The sequence below is a fragment of the Salvelinus namaycush genome, chromosome 33, assembly GCF_016432855.1.
Source record: "Salvelinus namaycush isolate Seneca chromosome 33, SaNama_1.0, whole genome shotgun sequence".
Taxonomy (NCBI): Eukaryota; Metazoa; Chordata; class Actinopteri; order Salmoniformes; family Salmonidae; genus Salvelinus; species Salvelinus namaycush.
In genome coordinates, this window is record NC_052339.1 from 25,487,364 (window position 1) to 25,507,958 (window position 20,595).

Genomic DNA, 20,595 nt, shown 5'->3' on the forward strand with positions numbered 1-20,595 from the left:
TGACTAAAATATGGATTCCTTTTTTCGGAGTGAAGAGATGTGTCTTGTCCAGCTGTTTTTCCAAACTGAGTCAGCTCACAACTGCATCAATGAGCTAGGGCATCTAGGACTGGTGCAATTTAAAGATGTGAGTAAAAACAACCACGTTTCCAGGGAAACTTATGGAAATGTGGTACATACTATAGTAACTAAACTATGTTAACGGAAAGTTCTTTACATTTGAGGCTACTCGTCTAACCCTTTTATAGTATGACTTTTTCAATATTTTTCAAGTATTGGGTATTAGTAGAAGTTAACAAAATAAACACAGACCTTTGTAGTTGAAATAGCCCGTATTAAACCGAGCACAGTATGGCTAATGATATGAAGGTCAAATCCATTTAACTGCATGCCAGTCTAATACATATTGATTCCACCATCTACACTGGCTTAATATTGACACGTTGCTGTAAGTTGACATAATATAGAGTCATTAACACTGTTAGTTGAAATAATATAGAGTCATTAACACTGTAAGTTGAAATAATATAGAGTCATTAACACTGTTAGTTGAAATAATATAGAGTCATTAACACCTGTAAGTTGACATAATATAGAGTCATTAACACTGTAAGTTGACATAATATAGAGTCATTAACACCTGTAAGTTGACATAATATAAACTCATTAACACTGTAAGTTGACATAATATAGAGTCATTAACACTGTTAGTTAACATAATATAGAGTCATTAACACTGTAAGTTGACATAATATAGAGTCATTAACACTGTAAGTGAAATAATATAGAGTCATTAACACTGTAAGTTGAAATAATAGAGTGATTAACACTGTAAGTTGACATAATATAGAGTCATTAACACTGTAAGTTGACATAATATAGAGTCATTAACACTGTAAGTTGAAATAATATAGAGTCATTAACACTGTAAGTTGTAATAATATAGAGTCATTAACACTGTAAGTTGAAATAATATTAAAGGAAATTAAAGGAAAAAGTTGAACCTATCCAAATTCTTGTGCATTCTAATGACAAATAACATGTGAAACGTGGAGATACTGTGTTTTACATGTGTAGGTCTATTGATTCCCCTCTCACATTAAGGTTAATATATTTTGCCTGTAAAAAGCCTTCCCAAAAATATTTCATTATGTTTGTGCACAAACCAACAATTACACATTCACCATGCAAAAACAAACGGTTACTTTTACGCATACTTACTTTAATGCAATTACATAACTGATCGTATTAGAACGCGATTGATAATTTATGTGGTGGGAGGGGAAGCTGAGTTTAGATCTGTAGATGAGAACTTCAACCCAGAGCAATTCAGTTTGGTTACAGTACTTAGTTCAGTGTGAGTTTTTGTTTTCTATTGAAGGTAAACACTTCACACAGAATATGAGAAAATAGTTTACACTGAAATCATTATGTGAACTGCAACCGAGGCTACTAACACCTAACACATGTCAACCAATTTAAGTATATATTTTAATATGTTTTAGCTAAATCCTGGAACAGTCGCCTTTCAGCGCAGATTTGTGAAGGAGGTGAAGAAATGTGAGGAGATGGAGAGAATTCTTCGTAAGTATGTGGTTTTTAAAGGAAGATTTAAATAGGAGTCTGGACAAATGCCCCTTCTAAATAAATACCTAGAAAATCCCCTCTCTAAACATTGGGCTCATTTCTACTAGGGTTCTTGGAAAATGAGGTTGTCAAATCAAACATCCCCATCCCAGCAGACTTTACCAGTGAGACAATACCTTTTCCACGAGATGTTCTGGATTTAGAGGTAAGACGCTTGCTCTCATAGTTGGTCGGCTTCTTTCCCAGCTGTGTCATCATTAGTTTGATGTAACTTGTTTATACCAAGTTAGGCCAATGACAACCATTTAATACAATAAACTCATTTTGCAATCCCCCTTTCTCCATGTATGTTAAAGTCTAGCTTAATTCGTGTTATGATATGGGTGGAAGGTTAGTGTTAGGACATAGACAAACACACTACCAGGATGCACTTCCACACTCCATCCCCAGGTGGCAGCAGCAACCAGGTCACGGTCTGTGCTCTACCAGGAAGCCTTGATAAGCACTACAGGTGGTGCCAATCAGGATTGATTGGCAATGCGTGACGAGAGGCCTCTCGGCTTGTTTGGAGTTGTTTTGTGTTGGTTCACCTCTTTAGTTTAGGCATGCCTCTTTGTAGTTTTCTTTTTGTATATATTTACTTTGGGTCACCACTTTGAACGGATATTAATCTGGTTGGACTGGCCAGTGATGGGAGTCATGGCTGAGCTGGCCCTGGACCTCAGGTAAGGTGACTGTCTTCTGGGCACAAGCACTGAACACCTGGTTGCGTATGCTTATGTCTCACATTTATGCACACATCAAATCAGGTTACAGACCATGTAGCTAGGCCTAAGACCCCTAGACATAATGAGTGCAGCAAACCCAGTAGGCTAGTTATGTTAATGTAACTGGTTTATACCAAGTTAGTCCAATGACTACCGTTTAATACAATAAACTCATGTTGGGATCCCCTTTTTCTCCATGTATGTTACAGTCTAGCTTTGATAAACTGGAACAGGAGCTGAAGGAGATCAACTCAAACCGAGACACCCTCAGGCAGAACTTCACTCAACTAATGGAGATCAACCATCTCCTGCAGATGACTGATGACTTTTTTGAGGAGGTAAATGACTGACTGCATTTGACTTATGTCCTCCTAACAAATACCGGGATGGAAAGAAGAATGTTATAAAGAATGATAGCATAAACAGTCCTGTTTCTTCTCATGTTGTGCCTATAGGCTGAGTCCCAGCTTTCCATCTCTGAGCTTCCTTCTGAAGACTCGGTGTACTCTTCCAGGGTGACAAGCCGACGCACCAGTTACACCAGCACCAACGGACCCCTGAAACTTGGGTGAATTCTTAGCCTAATGTTACTAGTTAGGCTAACCACAAAAAAAAACACTGGAATTGGTTTAAAGTAGGGGCCACCACCATTTTCAGGTTGCTATCAGGTTGTAGAGACATCAGATAACCAAGTAAAGTATTTGATGCCTTCCTCTTCTATCCCCATGGCAGGTTTGTTGCAGGAGTCATCAAGCATGAACGTTTCCCTGCCTTCGAAAAGATCCTGTGGCGACTGTTTCATGGAAACTTTGTCCTCCGCCATGCTGAAATCAAGCCCCATGAGGAGGAGAACATGGCTGTAAGGAAATGGTTCACTATAAAGCACATGTTCAAACATAAGGATCTCCTCTATTTAAAGGCAAACAACCATTAAACAAAAAGGTTGTTCATTAGCTTATAATTGCAGATGCGTGTTGAGTAAACAAACATTGTTTTATGCTCACAGGAGGATCCAGTGAAGAAGGATGTGTTTGTAGTATTTGTCCAAGGAGACCAGATCAGAGGAAAGATCAGAAAGCTATGTGATGGGTGAGTGAAAAGATCCCTTGAGTATGTCAAAAGCCTTGAAAATAAGTAAATTAGCAAAAAATATTAATATAATGTTCTACTTCAGGTTTCATGCCAGCATGTATCCATGTCCCAACAATGCGTACGCAAGAAAGGAAATGAGAACAAACGCCAACACACGCATTGAAGACCTTCGATTGGTAAAAGTTCATTATAGAATCCTTTGACAATGAAGCTGCTCCCGAGCGGCACAGCGGTCTAAGATATCACTACAGACCCTGGTTCGATTCCAGGCTGTATCACAACCGGCCGTGATTGGGAGTACCATAGGGCAGCACACAATTGGCCCAGCGTCGTCCGGGTTAGGGTTTGGCCGGGGTAGGCCATCATTGTAAATAAAAATGTGTTCTTAACTGACTTGCCTAGTTAAATAAAGGTATGCATGCGAATACATACAGTTGAAGTGGGAAGTTTACATACACTTAGGTTGGAGTCATTAAAACTCGCTTTTCAACCACTCCACAAATTTCTTATTAACAAACTATAGTTTTGGCAAGTCGGTTAGGACATCTACTTAGTGCATGACACAAGTAATGTTTCCAACATTTGTTTACAGACAGATTATTTCACTTAAAATTCACAGTATCACAATTCCAGTGGGTCAGGAGTTTACATACCCTAAGTTGACTGTGCCTTTGAACAGCTTGGAAAAATCCAGAAAATGACATCATGGCTTTAGAAGCTAATTGACATCATTTGAGTCAATTGGAAGTGTACCTGTGGATGTATTTCAAGGCCTACCTTCAAACTCAGTGTCTATTTGCTTGACATCATGGGAAAATCAAACCAAGACCTCAGATAAAAAATTGTAGACCTCCACAAGTCTGGTTCATCCTTGGGAGCAATTTCTAAACGCCTCAATGTACCACGTTCATCTGTACAAACAATAGTATGCAAGTATAAACACCATGGGACTACGCAGCCGTCAAAAGTTCTGTCTCCTAGAGATTAACGTACTTTGGTGCGAAAAGTGCAAATCAATCCTAGAACAACAGCAAGTACCTTGTGAAGATGCTGGAGGAAACGGGTACAAAAGTATCTATATCCACAGTAAAACAAGCCCTATATCGACATAACCTGAAAGGCCGCTCAGCAAGGAAGAAGCCACTGCTCCAAAACTGCCATTAAAAAAAGCCAGACTACAGTTTGCAACTGCACATGGGGACAACGATCATACTTTTTGGAGAAATGTCCACTGGTCTGATGAAACAAAAATAGAACTGTTTGGCCATAATGACCATCGTTATGTTTGGAGGAAAAAGGGGGAGGCTTGTGAGCTGAAGAACCCCATCCCAACCGTGAAGCACGGGCGTGGCAGCATCATGTTGTGGGGGTGCTTTTCTGCAGGAGGGACAGGTGCACTTCACAAAATAGATGGCATCATGAGAGAGGAAAATTATGAGGATATATTGAAGCAACATCTCAAGACATCAGTTAGGAAGTTAAAGCTTGGTCGCAAATGGGTCTTCCAAATGGACAATGACCCCAAGCATACTTCCAAAGTTGTGGCAAAATGGCTTAAGGGAAACAAAGTCAAGGTATTGGAGTGGCCATCACAAAGCCCTGACCTCAATCCTATGGAAAATTTGTGGGCAGAACTGAAAAAACTTGTGCGAGCAAGGAGGCCTACAAACTTGACTCAGTTACACCAGCTCTGTCCGGAGGAATGTGCCAAAATTAACCCAACTTATTGTGGAAGGCTACCCGAAACGTTTGACCCAAGTTAAACAATTTAAAGGCCAAGCTACCAAGTACTAATTGAGTGTATGTAAACTTCCACTGGGAATGTGATGAAAGAAATAAAGCTGAAATAAATCATTCTCTCTACTATTATTCTGACATTTCACATTCTTAAAATAAAGTGGTGATCCTAACTGACCTAAGACAGGGAATTTTTACACGGATTAAATGTCAGGAATTGTGGAAAAACTGAGTTTAAATGTATTTGGATAAGGTGTATGTAAACTTTCGACTTCAACTGTACATTAAATGTCAGTAATATGTCAGGACTTTCTCTATCCTGCTTTAATTAGTCCTAATGTAATGTCACAGATGGAAGTAGAACAATATTTTAAGAGGTTAGAGGGATGGAAGAAAACAAAACACTTTTCTTTCTTTCTGGTCATTAATCTTCTGTCAGGTCCTGAAGAGGACAGAGGAGTTCCGTGCGACTGTCCTGACTGCAGCAGCAGCCAACCTCCAGGAGTGGACCACTAAAGTAAAGAAGATGAAGGCCATCTATTACACATTGAACCTGTGTAACATAGACATCACACAGAAGCTGATTGTTGCTGAGATTTGGTGTCCAGTGTCTGACCTAAACTCTGTGCACACTGCACTGATACATGGATCAGTAAGTCTCCCAAACTTGCTTAAATGACTCAGCATTCAGGGTGTACATGCAGATTTTTTTAAATGAACTGTGTGTGTTTATCTTTCTGTGTGTTGGTGCTCTTTTAACATTAGGAGCAGAGCGGCTCCAGTCTTAGCCCCGTCGTGAACAGAATCCAAACCCAGCAGACACCCCCAACATTCAACAGGGTTAACTCCTTTACCTCAGGTTTCCAGAGCATCATTGATGCCTATGGGGTCGGCAACTATCAGGAAATAAACCCAGGTAACAACACCACTATCTCCTGTGTGCGCTTGATTTACATTGGAGTGTGCACTTTGGGGACTTCCATTTGATCACCCTGTTGCAGGAGAACATTCCTGCAATGCAGGAACTGTAAAACTTGTAGTGTATTTGAGGATTAAAAGGCTTCTGAAGTTTGTAATTTCCACATATAAATTTCAGACTTGATTTTCCTTCTTGAAAAATGTATCTACCTCTACAAACATTTTCATTCGTTACAATCCACATTTCCTGTTGCTGCAGGATTATTTTCCTGCTGTAGCAAACTGGTTCAAATTAAGATCCTACGTATGTATTTAGAAGTATTTTACTTTTTTTTTTAAATTAGGCAAGTCGGTTAAGAACAAATTCTTATTTACAATGACGGCCTACCCAGGCCAAACCCTCCACTAACCCGGACGACGCTGGGCGAATTGTGCGCCGCCCTATGGGACTCCCGATCACGGCCGGTTGTGATACAGCCTGGGATTGAACCCGGTCTGTAGTGATGCCTCTAGCACTGTAATACAGTGCCTTAGACCGCTGCGCCACTCAGGATCCCTTAATGACATAATGTGACTGACCCAGATCTGATTAGCCTTTGTTTGTTTCCTTTTTTAGCTGTTGGTAATATTGTAAAGAATAAGAGAAGTCCCTCCAAAGTCGTTTTGGCAGAGATCACAACTATTGAAATCCTGTTCGAATGTGATATCTTTTCAGCTCCATACACCATGGTGACCTTCCCCTTCCTGTTTGCGGTCATGTTTGGAGACTGTGGTCACGGTCTCGTCATGACTCTGCTCGCTTTATGGCTGATCCTACACCAAGAACACTTCAGGAAGCTGAAGAACGAGGTATGAAAAGCACTCTGTCAGAGGATGGTCTGAGCCCTGAGGATGAATAGTATATGTCAAGTCAATTGTGTTGTTTAAGTGCCACTAGTGAAAAGTCAATTTTTGAAGCTGTAAAAGTGATGTTGTACAAAATGTTAGTGGAAACATTTTTTTTTTTTTTTTAAATGAGGGTGTTACAACTACACTAACATTGAAAGACAATGCGGTGTATTGTTTTGACTGTAACGTTAGTTACTCGTCCCTGCAGCTGATTGACATGCTGGTGGATGGACGCTACATTATATTCCTGATGGGCCTCTTCTCCATATACACTGGCCTCATCTACAACGACTGCTTCTCCAAGTCCTTCAACGTCTTTGGATCCTCGTGGAGCGTCCGACCCATGTTCCATCCACACGGACCGTGGACGTGAGTTTCCTCCTTTATTAAAGCTGTAATAGTATTGTAACAAATGAGATGGAATAAGAATGTAAATTGTTTGTTTTGTTCTTTCTCCCCAGTAATGACACGTTGCATGACTCTGGCCATCTTCATCTGGACCCCCTGGTGTCTGGAGTCTACTCTGGCAATCCCTACCCATTTGGTGTTGACCCGGTTAGTGTGTGCAAACTCTTCTAACCCCACATAGATTTGAGGGCAAAGTGTCAAATATATTTATCTCTATTTGCAGTTGTGAAAAAAAGTGAACAGCATTGTGTTACTGTTCATATCATGTCATGAAAAGTGCTTTTCTCTGCTACTCAGTAAGGTGGGCTTTCCTTCAGTGTATTTTATTCTGGGTTTTGTTTCTTTCGTGCATTTTATTTTATTGTGTATTATAAATGCTTGAGTATTAAGTTATTAACCAGCTGGGATGCAGTTACTTAACTTTTTTAATTAAAGATGATCTTATATACAATGTAACCTGATCCAACTTTTTCTATTTCAAACTGATGTCTGATACAGATTTGGAATATTGCATCGAATAAGCTGTCGTTCCTGAACTCTTACAAGATGAAGATGTCTGTTATCATGGGTGTGGCCCACATGCTCTTTGGAGTCACTCTGAGTCTGGTGAACTACATGTAAGTAAAGTGCTTTCCAGACAGGAAGCTAAACTCCCCAAGTTCGCCAAAATAGAGCAGATTCCTATTTTCTCCGCCTTCGCCAGGTGGCTTTCACGAGCACCGCCGACTACTCCTCCTGGATATAATTCCACCCCCCGCCTAGCTCCTTATAAAGTGAATAGGAAACTCTGTCGCCGCTTCCTGTTTGGCAAGCCCTTAATACTAACACAGAGGCAGGAATATCACTGTGATAATTACATGTAAGAGTAACAGGGTAATAAAGAAAAGTACATGTATTTTTGCCAGGAGAACTACAGTACTTACAAAAACACTGTACAGCACTGTTAAAGATAAACCAGTACACTGTCACTTAAAATGTAGTGCCAACTGATTGCCTCCAACTGTATCGTTTCATTGCAGATTCTTCAGAAACTTAAAGGATGTTGCGTTGCAGTTCATTCCAGAGGTGATTTTCATGCTCTCTCTGTTTGGATACCTGATCTTCCTCATCCTCTACAAGTGGTGTGTAGTGATGAAGTCTGAATCTGCTCCTAGCATCCTGCTCCTCTTCATCAACATGATACTCTTTGACTACAGCTCTGAGGGCACTGTACTTTACAGAACACAGGTACAATGGGTTTCTTCAACCTAAAATGTCATGGGTTCTTAAAATATAATTTGCCGGTTCATTTCCCAGATTGGAACACATATACATACTCAAATGTATGCACTCACTGTGCTTTAAGACCTTTGGATAGAATACTCTGCTAAGTGACATAATGTAATCATGTTTTTCATCCAAGGAAACCACAGAAATTGTTTCAATTTAACGTATGCATTTGGACACAAAATAATGATAGATGCCCAGACGCAACATAAACCTGGCTATGCATTAAGTTCTAAGCAAAAACTGTAATTTTCTCATTTTTAAACATTTTATTATACAGAGACCTGTGCAAATATTTCTGGTGGTTGTTGCTGTGCTTATGGTGCCTTGGCTACTGTTTGCCAAGCCCCTGCTCTTGTATAGAAAACACAAGCTATCAAAGCTGGTAAGTCAACTAGATTAGAATAATGCATTTTATAAGTAGACGTTTGTGATCAAAAGTATTGGATTGACAAGGCTGTTTTTTTTATGTCAATGTGTACTCTGTAAGTGACTGTTCTTGCCTATATAACTGCATTAAAATACATATTTTTATGAAAATTAATATAATAATGATTCCAACAGAAGCCCTCAACAAACAAGCTTCCCATGCAGGTTTTTGGGATCTCCAACCAAGAGGCTTCAGATAGCAGGAAAGAGAAGGTAAGTCACTTCTAAAACAAGTGTTTATAAATAAATATACATGGTCAGAAAATATGTTCTGTAATTTATCATAGTTATGTGTTTTGCAAATGCCATTAAATGTTAAAAATATAACTTTATTGTATTAAATGGCAATAATAAGAAATATTGTAAAAAATAAATAGAAAAAGAGCCAGAATCTCAATTGGTGGGAACGAAATGGAGCAAGTCACATCCACTAGAGTTCTAAGTGATGAAAAGGTATCCTGGAAAGATCATATTCAATTTGTCTGCAGCAAAGTGATGAAAACTGTAGGTATCATCAGAAAGATTAGTGATTTGGTTAATCAGGCTTGCTTCCTAACTCTATACTATAGCTTAATTTACCCATATCTCATTTCCTGTAATATTAGGCCAGTACATATGCCTCCTACCCAGACAAATTACTCATCATGCAAAATACAAGACTAGCCGCCTCCTCTAGTTTCCTGGCTCCATCTGCACCTTTGTTAAATAAACTCGATATCGTGTCTATTTACAACATTAATGTACACCAGTTATTAACTTTCATCTACAACTACTCATACCTTCCAGACAGTTTACCTTTCAATGGATTCTTCCAGGTTCATTCTGAAATCCATCTATATAACACAAGACACTGCGATAACCTTCACCTTCCCTACTGCTACATCTCCAATAGTCAGTTATCTATCAGATACAGAGGTACCATACTCAAGCAAAGAAAGGGGGTCAGCCTGATGAACCAAACTACCCAATAATCCCCTCTGTAGCCTAACTCTCTCACTGTCTCTCTCTCTCTCTCACACACACACACACACACACACACACACACACACACACACACACGCACAGTGTTTCTTGTATACTGACTACATTATGTATAATTAATATGCTGTTTAACTAATTTCAAGAAACGTTTGTTTTTGTACTTATATTTGTGGTGTGGTTTTCATATCAGCACTTGTGGGCTTCCAACCTCACCTGCACACTATTTTTACCAGGTTTTTATCTCTACTGTTTTGTCATTCACTTTTCTTTGGTGTGAAAAAAGCCTTTTCTCATTGCAGGTCAGTATGGCTGACATTTTCGTGTACCAGGGCATCCACACCATCGAGTACTGCCTGGGCTGCATCTCCAACACAGCCTCCTACCTCCGCCTGTGGGCTCTCAGTCTAGCTCATGCTGGTAGTGTATTATTCTGCACAACACAATAAAAGCTATATCCATGTGGCTGTTATGGCTATGACCTTGCCTCCGCTTGACTTTCTGATCCCCATAGTGAAAAGGATGACATAAGATGGTGTATAGAGTAAACTTCAATAGCAATCATTCCAGGATTTAAAATAAATAAATAGTTACATTTAAGTCATTCAGCAGATGCTCTTAAGTGCCCTGCTCAAGGGCCATTAACAGGCTATTCAACTAATCGGTTCTGGGATTCAAACCAGTGACCTTTCGGTTACTGGCCCAACGCTCCGAACTGCTAGGCTACCTGCCGTCACCTGTTATGTTCAAATTCATTTAACTGTATTCTATGTTCCTGTGTAGAGCTGTCTGAGGTGCTGTGGAAGATGGTTCTGCAGGTGGCTCTGAGGGTCACCTCGGGGATGGGTTCTGTTCTGCTGGCAGTGACCTTTGCTGCCTTCGCTGTCCTCACAGTCACCATTCTCCTGGTCATGGAGGGTCTCTCTGCCTTCCTCCACGCCCTACGGCTGCACTGGTAGGGACAAGCGATACAAACACACATGCATCTGCAAGCGCAAATGCGCACAATCACACATACACACCTGATATTGCCTTTGGATTCTGCAGCACTCTATCCACGTACAGACCTTGAGCTTATTGACACAACTGAAGCAGCAATGATGTAAAGAATATAACAAGTGAATTACACGAGTGATATTTCCAAAGGTTATGTTTTTCTGTCTCATTTGTCTTTTACAGGGTTGAATTCCAAAACAAGTTCTACAAAGGATCTGGGTACAAGTTCACACCGCTTTCCTTCGACAGGATGAGAGACATGCAGTGATTTCAGATAGAGAAACGTGTTATTGCTACGAGTCCGTTCTCATATTCATTTATTGTTTATGTTGATATGTCTTTGTGTTAGTCATTGATCACATTAAGTTGTTTTCGGTATGTAGATCGTACTCTATAACTGTCGCCATGGAATGAAAAATCTGTGCAAGCAAGGTGCAGCATTTGTCACAAGATGGCAGCACACAATTATTAGTCAGTCATGGTTCTAAAAGTAGGCTACATTCAGCAACATAAGAATTGCCAAAAGAACACATACAAGGAGATTTAGATGAGCATCTACTTCCGGAAATGTCTTAAGAGTTGAATTAGATTAAAAAACAATGAACAGCATTTAGATCCAACAATAGTGTACAAAACATTAAGGACACCTTTCTAATATTGAGTTGCACCCTGCCCCTTTTCGTCGGGGCATGGACTATACAAGGCCTCAAAAGCATTCCACAGGGATGCTGGCCCATGTTGACTCCACTGCTTCCCACAGTTGTGTCAAGTTGGATGGATGTCCTCTGGGTGGTGGACCATTCTTGATACACATGGGGAAACTGATGAGTGTGAAACCCAGCAGCGTTATAGTTCTTGACACAAACCGGTGAGCCTGGCACTTACTACCATACGCCATTCAAAGGCACTTCAATATTTCTTCTTTCCCATTCACCCTCTGAATGGCACACATACACAATCCATGTCTCAATTGTCTCAAGGCTTAAAAATCATTCTTTAACCTGTCTCATCTACACTGATTAAAGTGGAATTAACAAGTGACATCAATAAGGGATCATAGCTTTCACATGGATTTACCTGGTCAGTCTATGTCATTGGAAAGAGCAGGTGTTCTTAATGTTTTGTACGCTCAGTTTATATCTGTGAAATGTCTTGGGATAGAGCAGGGAAATGTTATTCTGTTGTGATTGTCTGTAGGGATTCTTCTTGTACATGCTTAGTGCATTGAAATTCAAATCCCAAACCAATCAGTGTATCTGTTGCCTTGCAAGAGGTTTCATATTAAGAGTGTAATAATAGTGTATATCTTTGGGTTCAAGGGAAGTTGAACCCAATCCCTTCAGCTAAATAAATACTTTCTTGTATAAACTAATTGGTCCTAATAGGCCAAAGATTAAATTAGAGAGAGTAGATTTATCTATAGATTTGGTGGATAGATTAGTTAGTTGTGGATGTGCTACATTTGATCAATATCTTGTCCACCGTGCTTCTACACCTGCATTGCTTGCTGTTTGGGGTGTTAGGCTGGGTTTCTGTACAGCACTTCGAGATATTAGCTGATGTACGAAGGGCTATATAAAATAAACTTGATTTGATTTGAAGAAAGAACTGCATCATTACCTAAACATCAACATTAGAATGCTCCCTTGAAGGAACCACCATGGAATGCAGGCTAAATCTGCAGAGATATTTAGGCTAGTTGTTAAAGTAAAAACATTCAGTGTGAAAAGCAGTGTAAAAAAAACACCTTTTGCAGTGAAGAGAAACACATACGGTTTCAGCTCACTTCATTGCCTTTCAACCGCTTCAGGAAAGGCGATTCCCTGGTTACCTTGAAGAATAACAGTTGACCTACATGGCCACTGAGATTGCCAATAACAATCGTCAGCTACATAAAACATTTTAAAGAATCAAGTAGCACATTCATATTCATAGCTCAAAAAGGATGGTCACAACAAATACATTAACGACCATCTAAAGGCGGACCAAGTGCATTCAGCTATCAGTGACCAAGTCTATAACACAGCTGTGAAACCATACTGGACACAGTGGGTATCCTGGCCCTTTCCCATCCTTATGTATGCCACAGTTTATTCTAAGCATTGCAGTATATGGCTGTGTTCCTTTGTCTTTGCAAAAAAGAGGAGGGTTGTGATTATGACGGTGATCTCAGAGACTGACTGCACAAGCGCTTCAGATGTTTTAGACATTTATAAATCGTATTTTATTTCTATGGTACCAGGTGATCTTGTGCCAATACCTAGGAGTTCTGTCAACATGACTATAACACACAGCTTATTATTATTACTACACAACATTAAGTGTTGAGGTCAGTTCCATCCATTTACAAGCAATGTTCCCTCTACTTTTTTTTGGCCACTGAGCGAATGTCAGGTCTGCTGAGCGCAAACTTCAACATTGTGAAAATTCTGTGCAACTTCCGGCTCTCGTTTACTGTGAACACTGAGGCTGTAGCTGCTTTAAGTTAGTTTTACTGTGAACACTGAGGCTGTACCCGCTTTAAGTTACAGTTTTACTGTGAACACTGAGGCTGTACCCGCTTTAAGTTACAGTTTTACTGTGAACACTGAGGCTGTACCCGCTTTAAGTTACAGTTTTACTGTGAACACTGAGGCTGTAGCTGCTTTAAGTTAGTTTTACTGTGAACATTGAGGCTGTACCCGCTTTAAGTTACAGTTTTACTGTGAACACTGAGGCTGTAGCTGCTTTAAGTTAGTTTTACTGTGAACACTGAGGCTGTACCAGCTTTAAGTTACAGTTTTAAAAGTGGCCAAGTAGGCTATTTTGTCTATTTGATCATAATGCAGATCTACCAGAGTGGCCTACAATAAAAAAACAATGGAGAAAAACTAATCTCATAACATTTTAACATGGAAATAGCTGTTCTATCATTCAGCCTACAGTAGCAGCCAATGTGTGGTGTTCAATGTAGGCCTACATTCCATGAGACTTTTGAGAGAAAAAAACATGCAGGGTTTGACATGAACCTGTTTATCCACTCGTCCTTCAGACAAGGTGACTGAAAATGTTTGATGCAAGAAACCACTTTATAAAATGTATTATTATTCCCATACCATTATTACAGAGAATCAGACAAATTATGCTATGCTCTGCCTATTGGCTACTTAGCGTATTCAAGACCGTCTCAAAATACCATACTGCCCCTTTAAGACAAAAAAAGCTCTTTACCTGTAACCAGACTGGCTTTTCAAAGATGTCTAGAAATGTACATGTTTTGTAAATGGCACAGATCCATATATGGCAATGGTCTATTTGCATATAGGCCTACTGCAGCTCTGATTGGTTATGGTGCACTGGTCTGTGTAGAATATGGGACTTAAGTCGTGCCTGTCAATGCAATAGTATTCTACTTCAATGTGCTCTGCTTACAAGAAAATCTCAGCACGCAGTTTAGAGGGAACATTGTTTACAAGTATTCAATGTAATACCAATATACGTATAATATTTTGTTTTATCTTTATGGAGTATGCCATGGCCTGCCAGTTCTGGGTGTTTACTTAGCTCTGTCAAAACTGGAGAATAGATGACTGCCGGCTTTACCAACAACAACAAAAAATTGTGCATTTGCCGTAAGTGCAAGTAGTGAGATGCAGGTGAAAGCAGGTTAATTGAATTGGGCTTTACAAATAGTGTATTGAGTGTGAGAGCATGTGCCAACTCTTGGCCCTCATTCTTTATTCTCCTCCACTTTTCCCACTTACTTTTCCCACTTGTGATTCATGCATGATCAAATCTCACTGAGGGGTCTCAACTTGAATGTTTTTGCACAGGTTTGAGTGAGTGAGTGAGTGAGTGAGTGTGTGTGCGTGCGTGCATGCACACACACCAACGCCAGCGTGTCAGTACCCTTACATGTTACTCGTTATTCTTTTTTTTTAAATAAAGAGCATGTACTCAGCCCTATAAGTGTGGATCAAGCTGATGTGCCTCAGAACCAGTTTATGTACTCAGCCCTATAGGTGTGGATCAATCTGATGTGCCTCAGAACCAGTTTATGTACTCAGCCCTATAGGTGTGGATCAATCTGATGTGTCTCAGAACCAGTTTATGTACTCAGCCCTATAGGTGTGGATCAATCTGATGTGCCTCAGAACCAGTTTATGTACTCAGCCCTATAGGTGTGGATCAATCTGATGTGTCTCAGAACCAGTTTATGTACTCAGCCCTATAGGTGTGGATCAATCTGATGTGCCTCAGAACCAGTTTATGTACTCAGCCCTATAGGTGTGGATCAATCTGATGTGCCTCAGAACCAGTTTATGTACTCAGCCCTATAGGTGTGGATCAATCTGATGTGCCTCAGAACCAGTTTATATACTCAGCCCTATAGGTGTGGATCAATCTGATGTGCCTCAGAACCAGTTTATGTACTCAGCCCTATAGGTGTGGATCAATCTGATGTGCCTCAGAACCAGTTTATGTACTCAGCCCTATAAGTGTGGATCAAGCTGATGTGCCTCAGAACCAGTTTATGTACTCAGCCCTATAGGTGTGGATCAAGCTGATGTGCCTCAGAACCAGTTTATGTACTCAGCCCTATAAGTGTGGATCAATCTGATGTGCTTCAGAACCAGTTTATGTACTCAGCCCTATAGGTGTGGATCAATCTGATGTGCCTCAGAACCAGTTTATGTACTCAGCCCTATAGGTGTGGATCAAGCTGATGTGCCTCAGAACCAGTTTATGTACTCAGCCCTATAGGTGTGGATCAATCTGATGTGCCTCAGAACCAGTTTATGTACTCAGCCCTATAGGTGTGGATCAAGCTGATGTGCCTCAGAACCAGTTTATGTACTCAGCCCTATAGGTGTGGATCAATCTGATGTGCCTCAGAACCAGTTCATGTACTCAGCCCTATAGGTGTGGATCAATCTGATGTGCCTCAGAACCAGTTTATGTACTCAGCCCTATAAGTGTGGATCAAGCTGATGTGCCTCAGAACCAGTTCATGTACTCAGCCCTATAGGTGTGGATCAAGCTGATGTGCCTCAGAACCAGTTTATGTACTCAGCCGGGTTTGGGTTAATTCCACAAATTCAATTCTAATTAAATTCCCTCTCCCTGTAAATTCCATTTAATTCAATTCAAATTCCAGGTCAGTCTTTGAATTCAGAGATAATTCAACTTCTCAACTCTAATGTTAGGTAAATTCCAAGAATGTAACTCGTAATTAAATATTATCCCTTACAATTCCACAAATTCCAATTCGAATTTAACTCCCTCAGGCTTTCCGACTGATCATGTCACTGTTCAGATAGCCTAGCTACAGTATCCTGGAAATATAGAAATACAAGTTGAAATGATACTAGGTGTATTAATTCCATTAACTGAGACATTTACAATTCCAATTCCATAACTTCAAGAATGTTGAAAATAGAATGGAATTCAATGTAAATTCTCCACTTCATGAATAAATTGAAGAATTGTATTTGAAATGAATATGGAATTGACCCCCAACCCTGGCATTCAGCCCTGTAGGTGTGGATTCATCTGATGTGTGAAAGAGGTCTTGAAGACAAACTCGTCTTCCAGCATTGACCCAGTGTTTGCTCTGACTGACAGGATATTTCCAGGTGAATACCATGATTCACTCATTCCCTGAAAAAAGATTAACTGTCATTTTCTGTTGTAAAGTGTTAAGTACAGAGGCATGTTTGGGCACTGCTTTGTGAGTTTCTAAAGGAAAAAGTGTATTTAAGGACAAATGTTGTTTCGCAATGTCCATAAGAAGAAGAACTTCTGAGATGTGTTGTATGGTGTATCATATTACAGCAGGTCACATACTGCAACACATTTTGAACAAACAGGTCATCCCAACTGGTCAACTGGGGACTTTATTTTCCACTGGACTTCTCTTACCTTATCATACACTGCAGGTTGTGATTTGAACAAAACAATTGCATGAAAACATTCCGACAGAGTAGTTCATTAATTTTGCTCTTAGGCATCCCGTTGGATACTCACACTGGTTAGAACATGTGGTAAACCTGTTAGCATTATGATTCAGATGACCTTGGTTGGACAGTTTTTGTTTCTTAGCAATGTGGGATTATGTGTCCTTTACTACAGCCATTTCCCAGCAACTATAAGACAAGTAAATAAAATGTAAGACAGAGATATTTAAATAAGTTATCTGCACATTTCTTGGACATATTCTGTTTTAAATTGTCAATAAAGTGGATATTTCAGCCCAGATTTTCCGTCTGCAGGTCTTGAGTTTTTGCTTCCGCTCAGTGGTTAAGAAGGCACTTCCAAATTAATTTAATTCACTGTCACCTAAATGTACGAAAATAAGAAAGGTAACCCATTTGCCATAATGCTTTGTGTACTCAGAAATGCATAGTTCGCAAAGTAATTTGTCGCATATTGAAAGCTTTTTTAAACTCGAACAAACATAGTTTAATAATGCATTGTGCTTTGAAGGTCCAGTGAGTGCATCATGTTTACAACACAGTAGACCTCAAACTATATTTTATGTAAAGTCTGATTTATGAATAGTTTGTGATAACAGAGTGGCTTTTACATCAAATTATATTTCTCCCCACTACGTGGATGAAGAGAAATTGTGTAAGAGAAATATGAGCTTCAAGTTCCTTATCACTAAGGAATTAACATGGTCCACACACACCCGCACAGTCGTGAAAATGGCACGGCAGCGCCTCTTCTCCCTCAGGAGTCTGAAAAGATTTGGCATGGGCCCTCGGATCCTCAAAAAGTTCTCCAGCTGCACCATCAAGAGCAACTTGACTGGCTGCATCACCGCTTGGTATGGCAAATGCACCACCCTCGACCACAAAATGCTACAGAGGGTGGTGCGGACAGCCCAGTACATCACTGGGACCGAGCTCCCTGCCATCCAGGACCTCTATATCAGGCGGTGTCAGAGGAAGGCCTGAAAAATTGCCAAAGACTTCTGCTACAATCCAGCAAACAAACATACGCAAACACACACACATACTTTCATACTTATCATTGGCTGATGCTACTCGGTTCTTTATTTTACTATTATTATTATTATCTATCCTGATGCCAAATCAAGTTACCCTGCCTTTATGTACAATAATCAAAAATATAAATGCAAAATGTAAAGTGTTGGCCCCATGTTTCATGAGCTGAAATAGAAGATCCCAGAAATGTTACATAAGCACAAAACGCTGATTTATCTCAAATATTGAGCACAAATTTGTTTGATAGTGATTTCTCCTTTGACAAGATAATCCATCAACCTGACAGGTGGGGCTTGTCCTGAAGCTGATTAAACAGCCTGGTTATTACACAGGTGCGCCTTGTGCTGGAGACTGTAAAGGGCTACTCTAAAATGTGCCCCACGGTGGCAGTGGGGTTATGGTATGGGCAGGCATAAGCTACAGACAATGAACACAATTGTATTTTATCGACAGCAATTTGAATGCACAGAGATACCGTGACGAGATCCTGATGCCCATTGTCATGCCATTCATCTGCCGTCATCACCTCATGTTTCAGCATGATAATGCACGGCCCCATGCCGCAAGGATCTTCTGTACAAATTTCCTGGAAGCTGAAAATGTCCCAGTTCTTCCATGGCCTGCATACTCACCAGACATGTCACCCATTGAGCATGTTTGTGATATTCTGGATTGACTTGTAAGACAGCGTGTTCCAGTTCCCGCCAATTTGCAGCAACTTCACACGGCCATTGAAGAGGAGTGGGACAACATTCCACAGGCCACAATCAACAGCCTGATCAACTCTTGCAAAGGAGATGTATCACGCAGCATGAGGCAAATCGTGGCCACACAAGATACCGAATGGTTTTCTGATCCACACCCTTACCTTTTTTTTAAGGTATCTGTGACCAACAGATGCATATCTGTATTCCCAGTCATGTGAAATCCATAGATTAGGGCCTAATTAATTTATTTCAATGGACTGATTTCCTCATATGAACTGTAACTTTAAAATTGTTGCATTTCTATTTTTGTTCAGAATACATAGTATATTTACCTCAAATACCTGGTACCCATGGACAGAGATATGGTACTGGAACTCTGTGTATATAGCTTCATTATTGTGTATTTTATTACTCTTGCGTTATTTATATATTTGTAATAATTGTGTTATCATTGGGAAGGGCTCATAAGCAATAATTTCACAGTAAAGTCTAAACCTGTTGTATTCAGTGAATGTGACAAATAAAATATGATTTGATATGATTTCAAAAAACATAAAACACTATCAAATCTAAAATCTTGCCTTTACACAAGTTTCAAGGAAAAGTGACAAGACCGGATGTGAATCACTGCTATACTCATAAATCTTAAAGTTCTAACTGTGCTGTACAGTAACTCGATTCAACAAGGGCCCTTTACCATTGTAGCGCTAATACCTACTGGGAGGAGATTAGGTAATTTGCTTTGGCTGAGAATCACGTCCCACTTGTTTTTGTGACAACACTAAACTACAATGTGTTCAGACCTGTATAACCATAATCAAATGCATGATCGACAATAAACGTATATAATCCCCTAGTAGGGATTATGTTGCCACAATGTTATTTTTTAATTTATGTAATGTTTTTAATCACTGTGTTGCATTTAGGGCCTTGTATATACTTGCTCTGTGGTTGCACCATCAGCCTGCCATTTCCTGAATCTCAAACAAATTGTCCAGAACAAGAGAATAGTATGCCCAACTGTTTTCATAACATTTGTCATTGATGTGCAATCTGAGTACAGTATTCAATGGTATGTCTGATACATCCGATTTGTTGTGTCATCCAAATCAAGTGATCCCTTGATTGAGGAAATTGTTTCATGGAGACTGGTGCTGTGTGGGTTTATATCAAAACTGCCATTCTATTGCTCTGCCATTTAAAATCCTGGTTCACACCTACCAAGCTATGCACAGACAGTACCTGTCTGACCTCATCCTACCCTCCTGCCCCACACGCACCCATCACTCCTCCAGGTCAGTCTCCCTTCAGCAGACTCACAGCAAACTAAAAACTATGGGTGACAGGGCTTTGAGATGTGTGGCTCCTCGGCTGTGGAACGCACTTATAGCCACTGTCAGGGCTGCAGAGTCTCTGGCCTCGTTTAAGACATAAGCTAAAGACAAAGCTGTTCAGAAACGCTTTCAAGGTCCTATGTTAATTTTGTTCTCCTGTCCACCGGATCTGACAACACCTGTATATAGCTTTGATTGTTGTCTATTTACAATGTTCTGTGTTTTGGATTGTTCTTATTATTATAATTGTCTTTCTGATTTTCTTCAGAACCTTGGGTGTGAGCGAATTTCTTTACAAATGAAATGTGTTATTATTATTATTATTAGTTTAGAATAATACTTAGAGATGTATGATCTTAATTTGAACCAGTTTCCTACAGCAGGAAAATAATCCTGCAGCAACAGGAAATGTGGATTATGTGAATTATAATTAATGGACATTTTTTGTAGGGGTTGATACATTTTTTGTTAGGGCAAATCATGTCTGACATTTTAAAGT

General features: G+C 39.9%; 1 protein-coding gene across 1 annotated transcript; it reads left to right on the top strand.

The window, feature by feature from the left end:
- The first annotated feature begins 10 nt into the window (after nucleotides 1-10).
- si:ch73-173p19.2 (V-type proton ATPase 116 kDa subunit a1) lies at nucleotides 11-11,334 on the top strand. The gene is made up of 19 exons (XM_038972984.1): nucleotides 11-127; nucleotides 1,506-1,584; nucleotides 1,695-1,792; nucleotides 2,564-2,692; nucleotides 2,810-2,922; nucleotides 3,087-3,213; nucleotides 3,361-3,443; nucleotides 3,529-3,622; nucleotides 5,623-5,835; nucleotides 5,949-6,099; nucleotides 6,817-6,950; nucleotides 7,198-7,358; nucleotides 7,451-7,544; nucleotides 7,896-8,014; nucleotides 8,417-8,624; nucleotides 8,944-9,048; nucleotides 10,373-10,490; nucleotides 10,854-11,025; nucleotides 11,250-11,334. Exons 1-19 carry the CDS (start codon nucleotides 11-13, stop codon nucleotides 11,332-11,334), a joined length of 2,400 nt encoding a protein of 799 aa, XP_038828912.1.
- The last annotated feature ends 9,261 nt before the right edge of the window (nucleotides 11,335-20,595 follow it).

Bases quoted from the DNA above. Each gene is read 5' to 3' on its own strand.
- si:ch73-173p19.2 (XM_038972984.1), top strand. From the start codon at position 11: ATGGATTCCTTTTTTCGGAGTGAAGAGATGTGTCTTGTCCAGCTGTTT. The intron at 6,951-7,197 runs GTATGAAAAGCA...TCGTCCCTGCAG, and splicing joins TCAGGAAGCTGAAGAACGAG to CTGATTGACATGCTGGTGGA. The intron at 11,026-11,249 runs GTAGGGACAAGC...TGTCTTTTACAG, and splicing joins CACGCCCTACGGCTGCACTG to GGTTGAATTCCAAAACAAGT.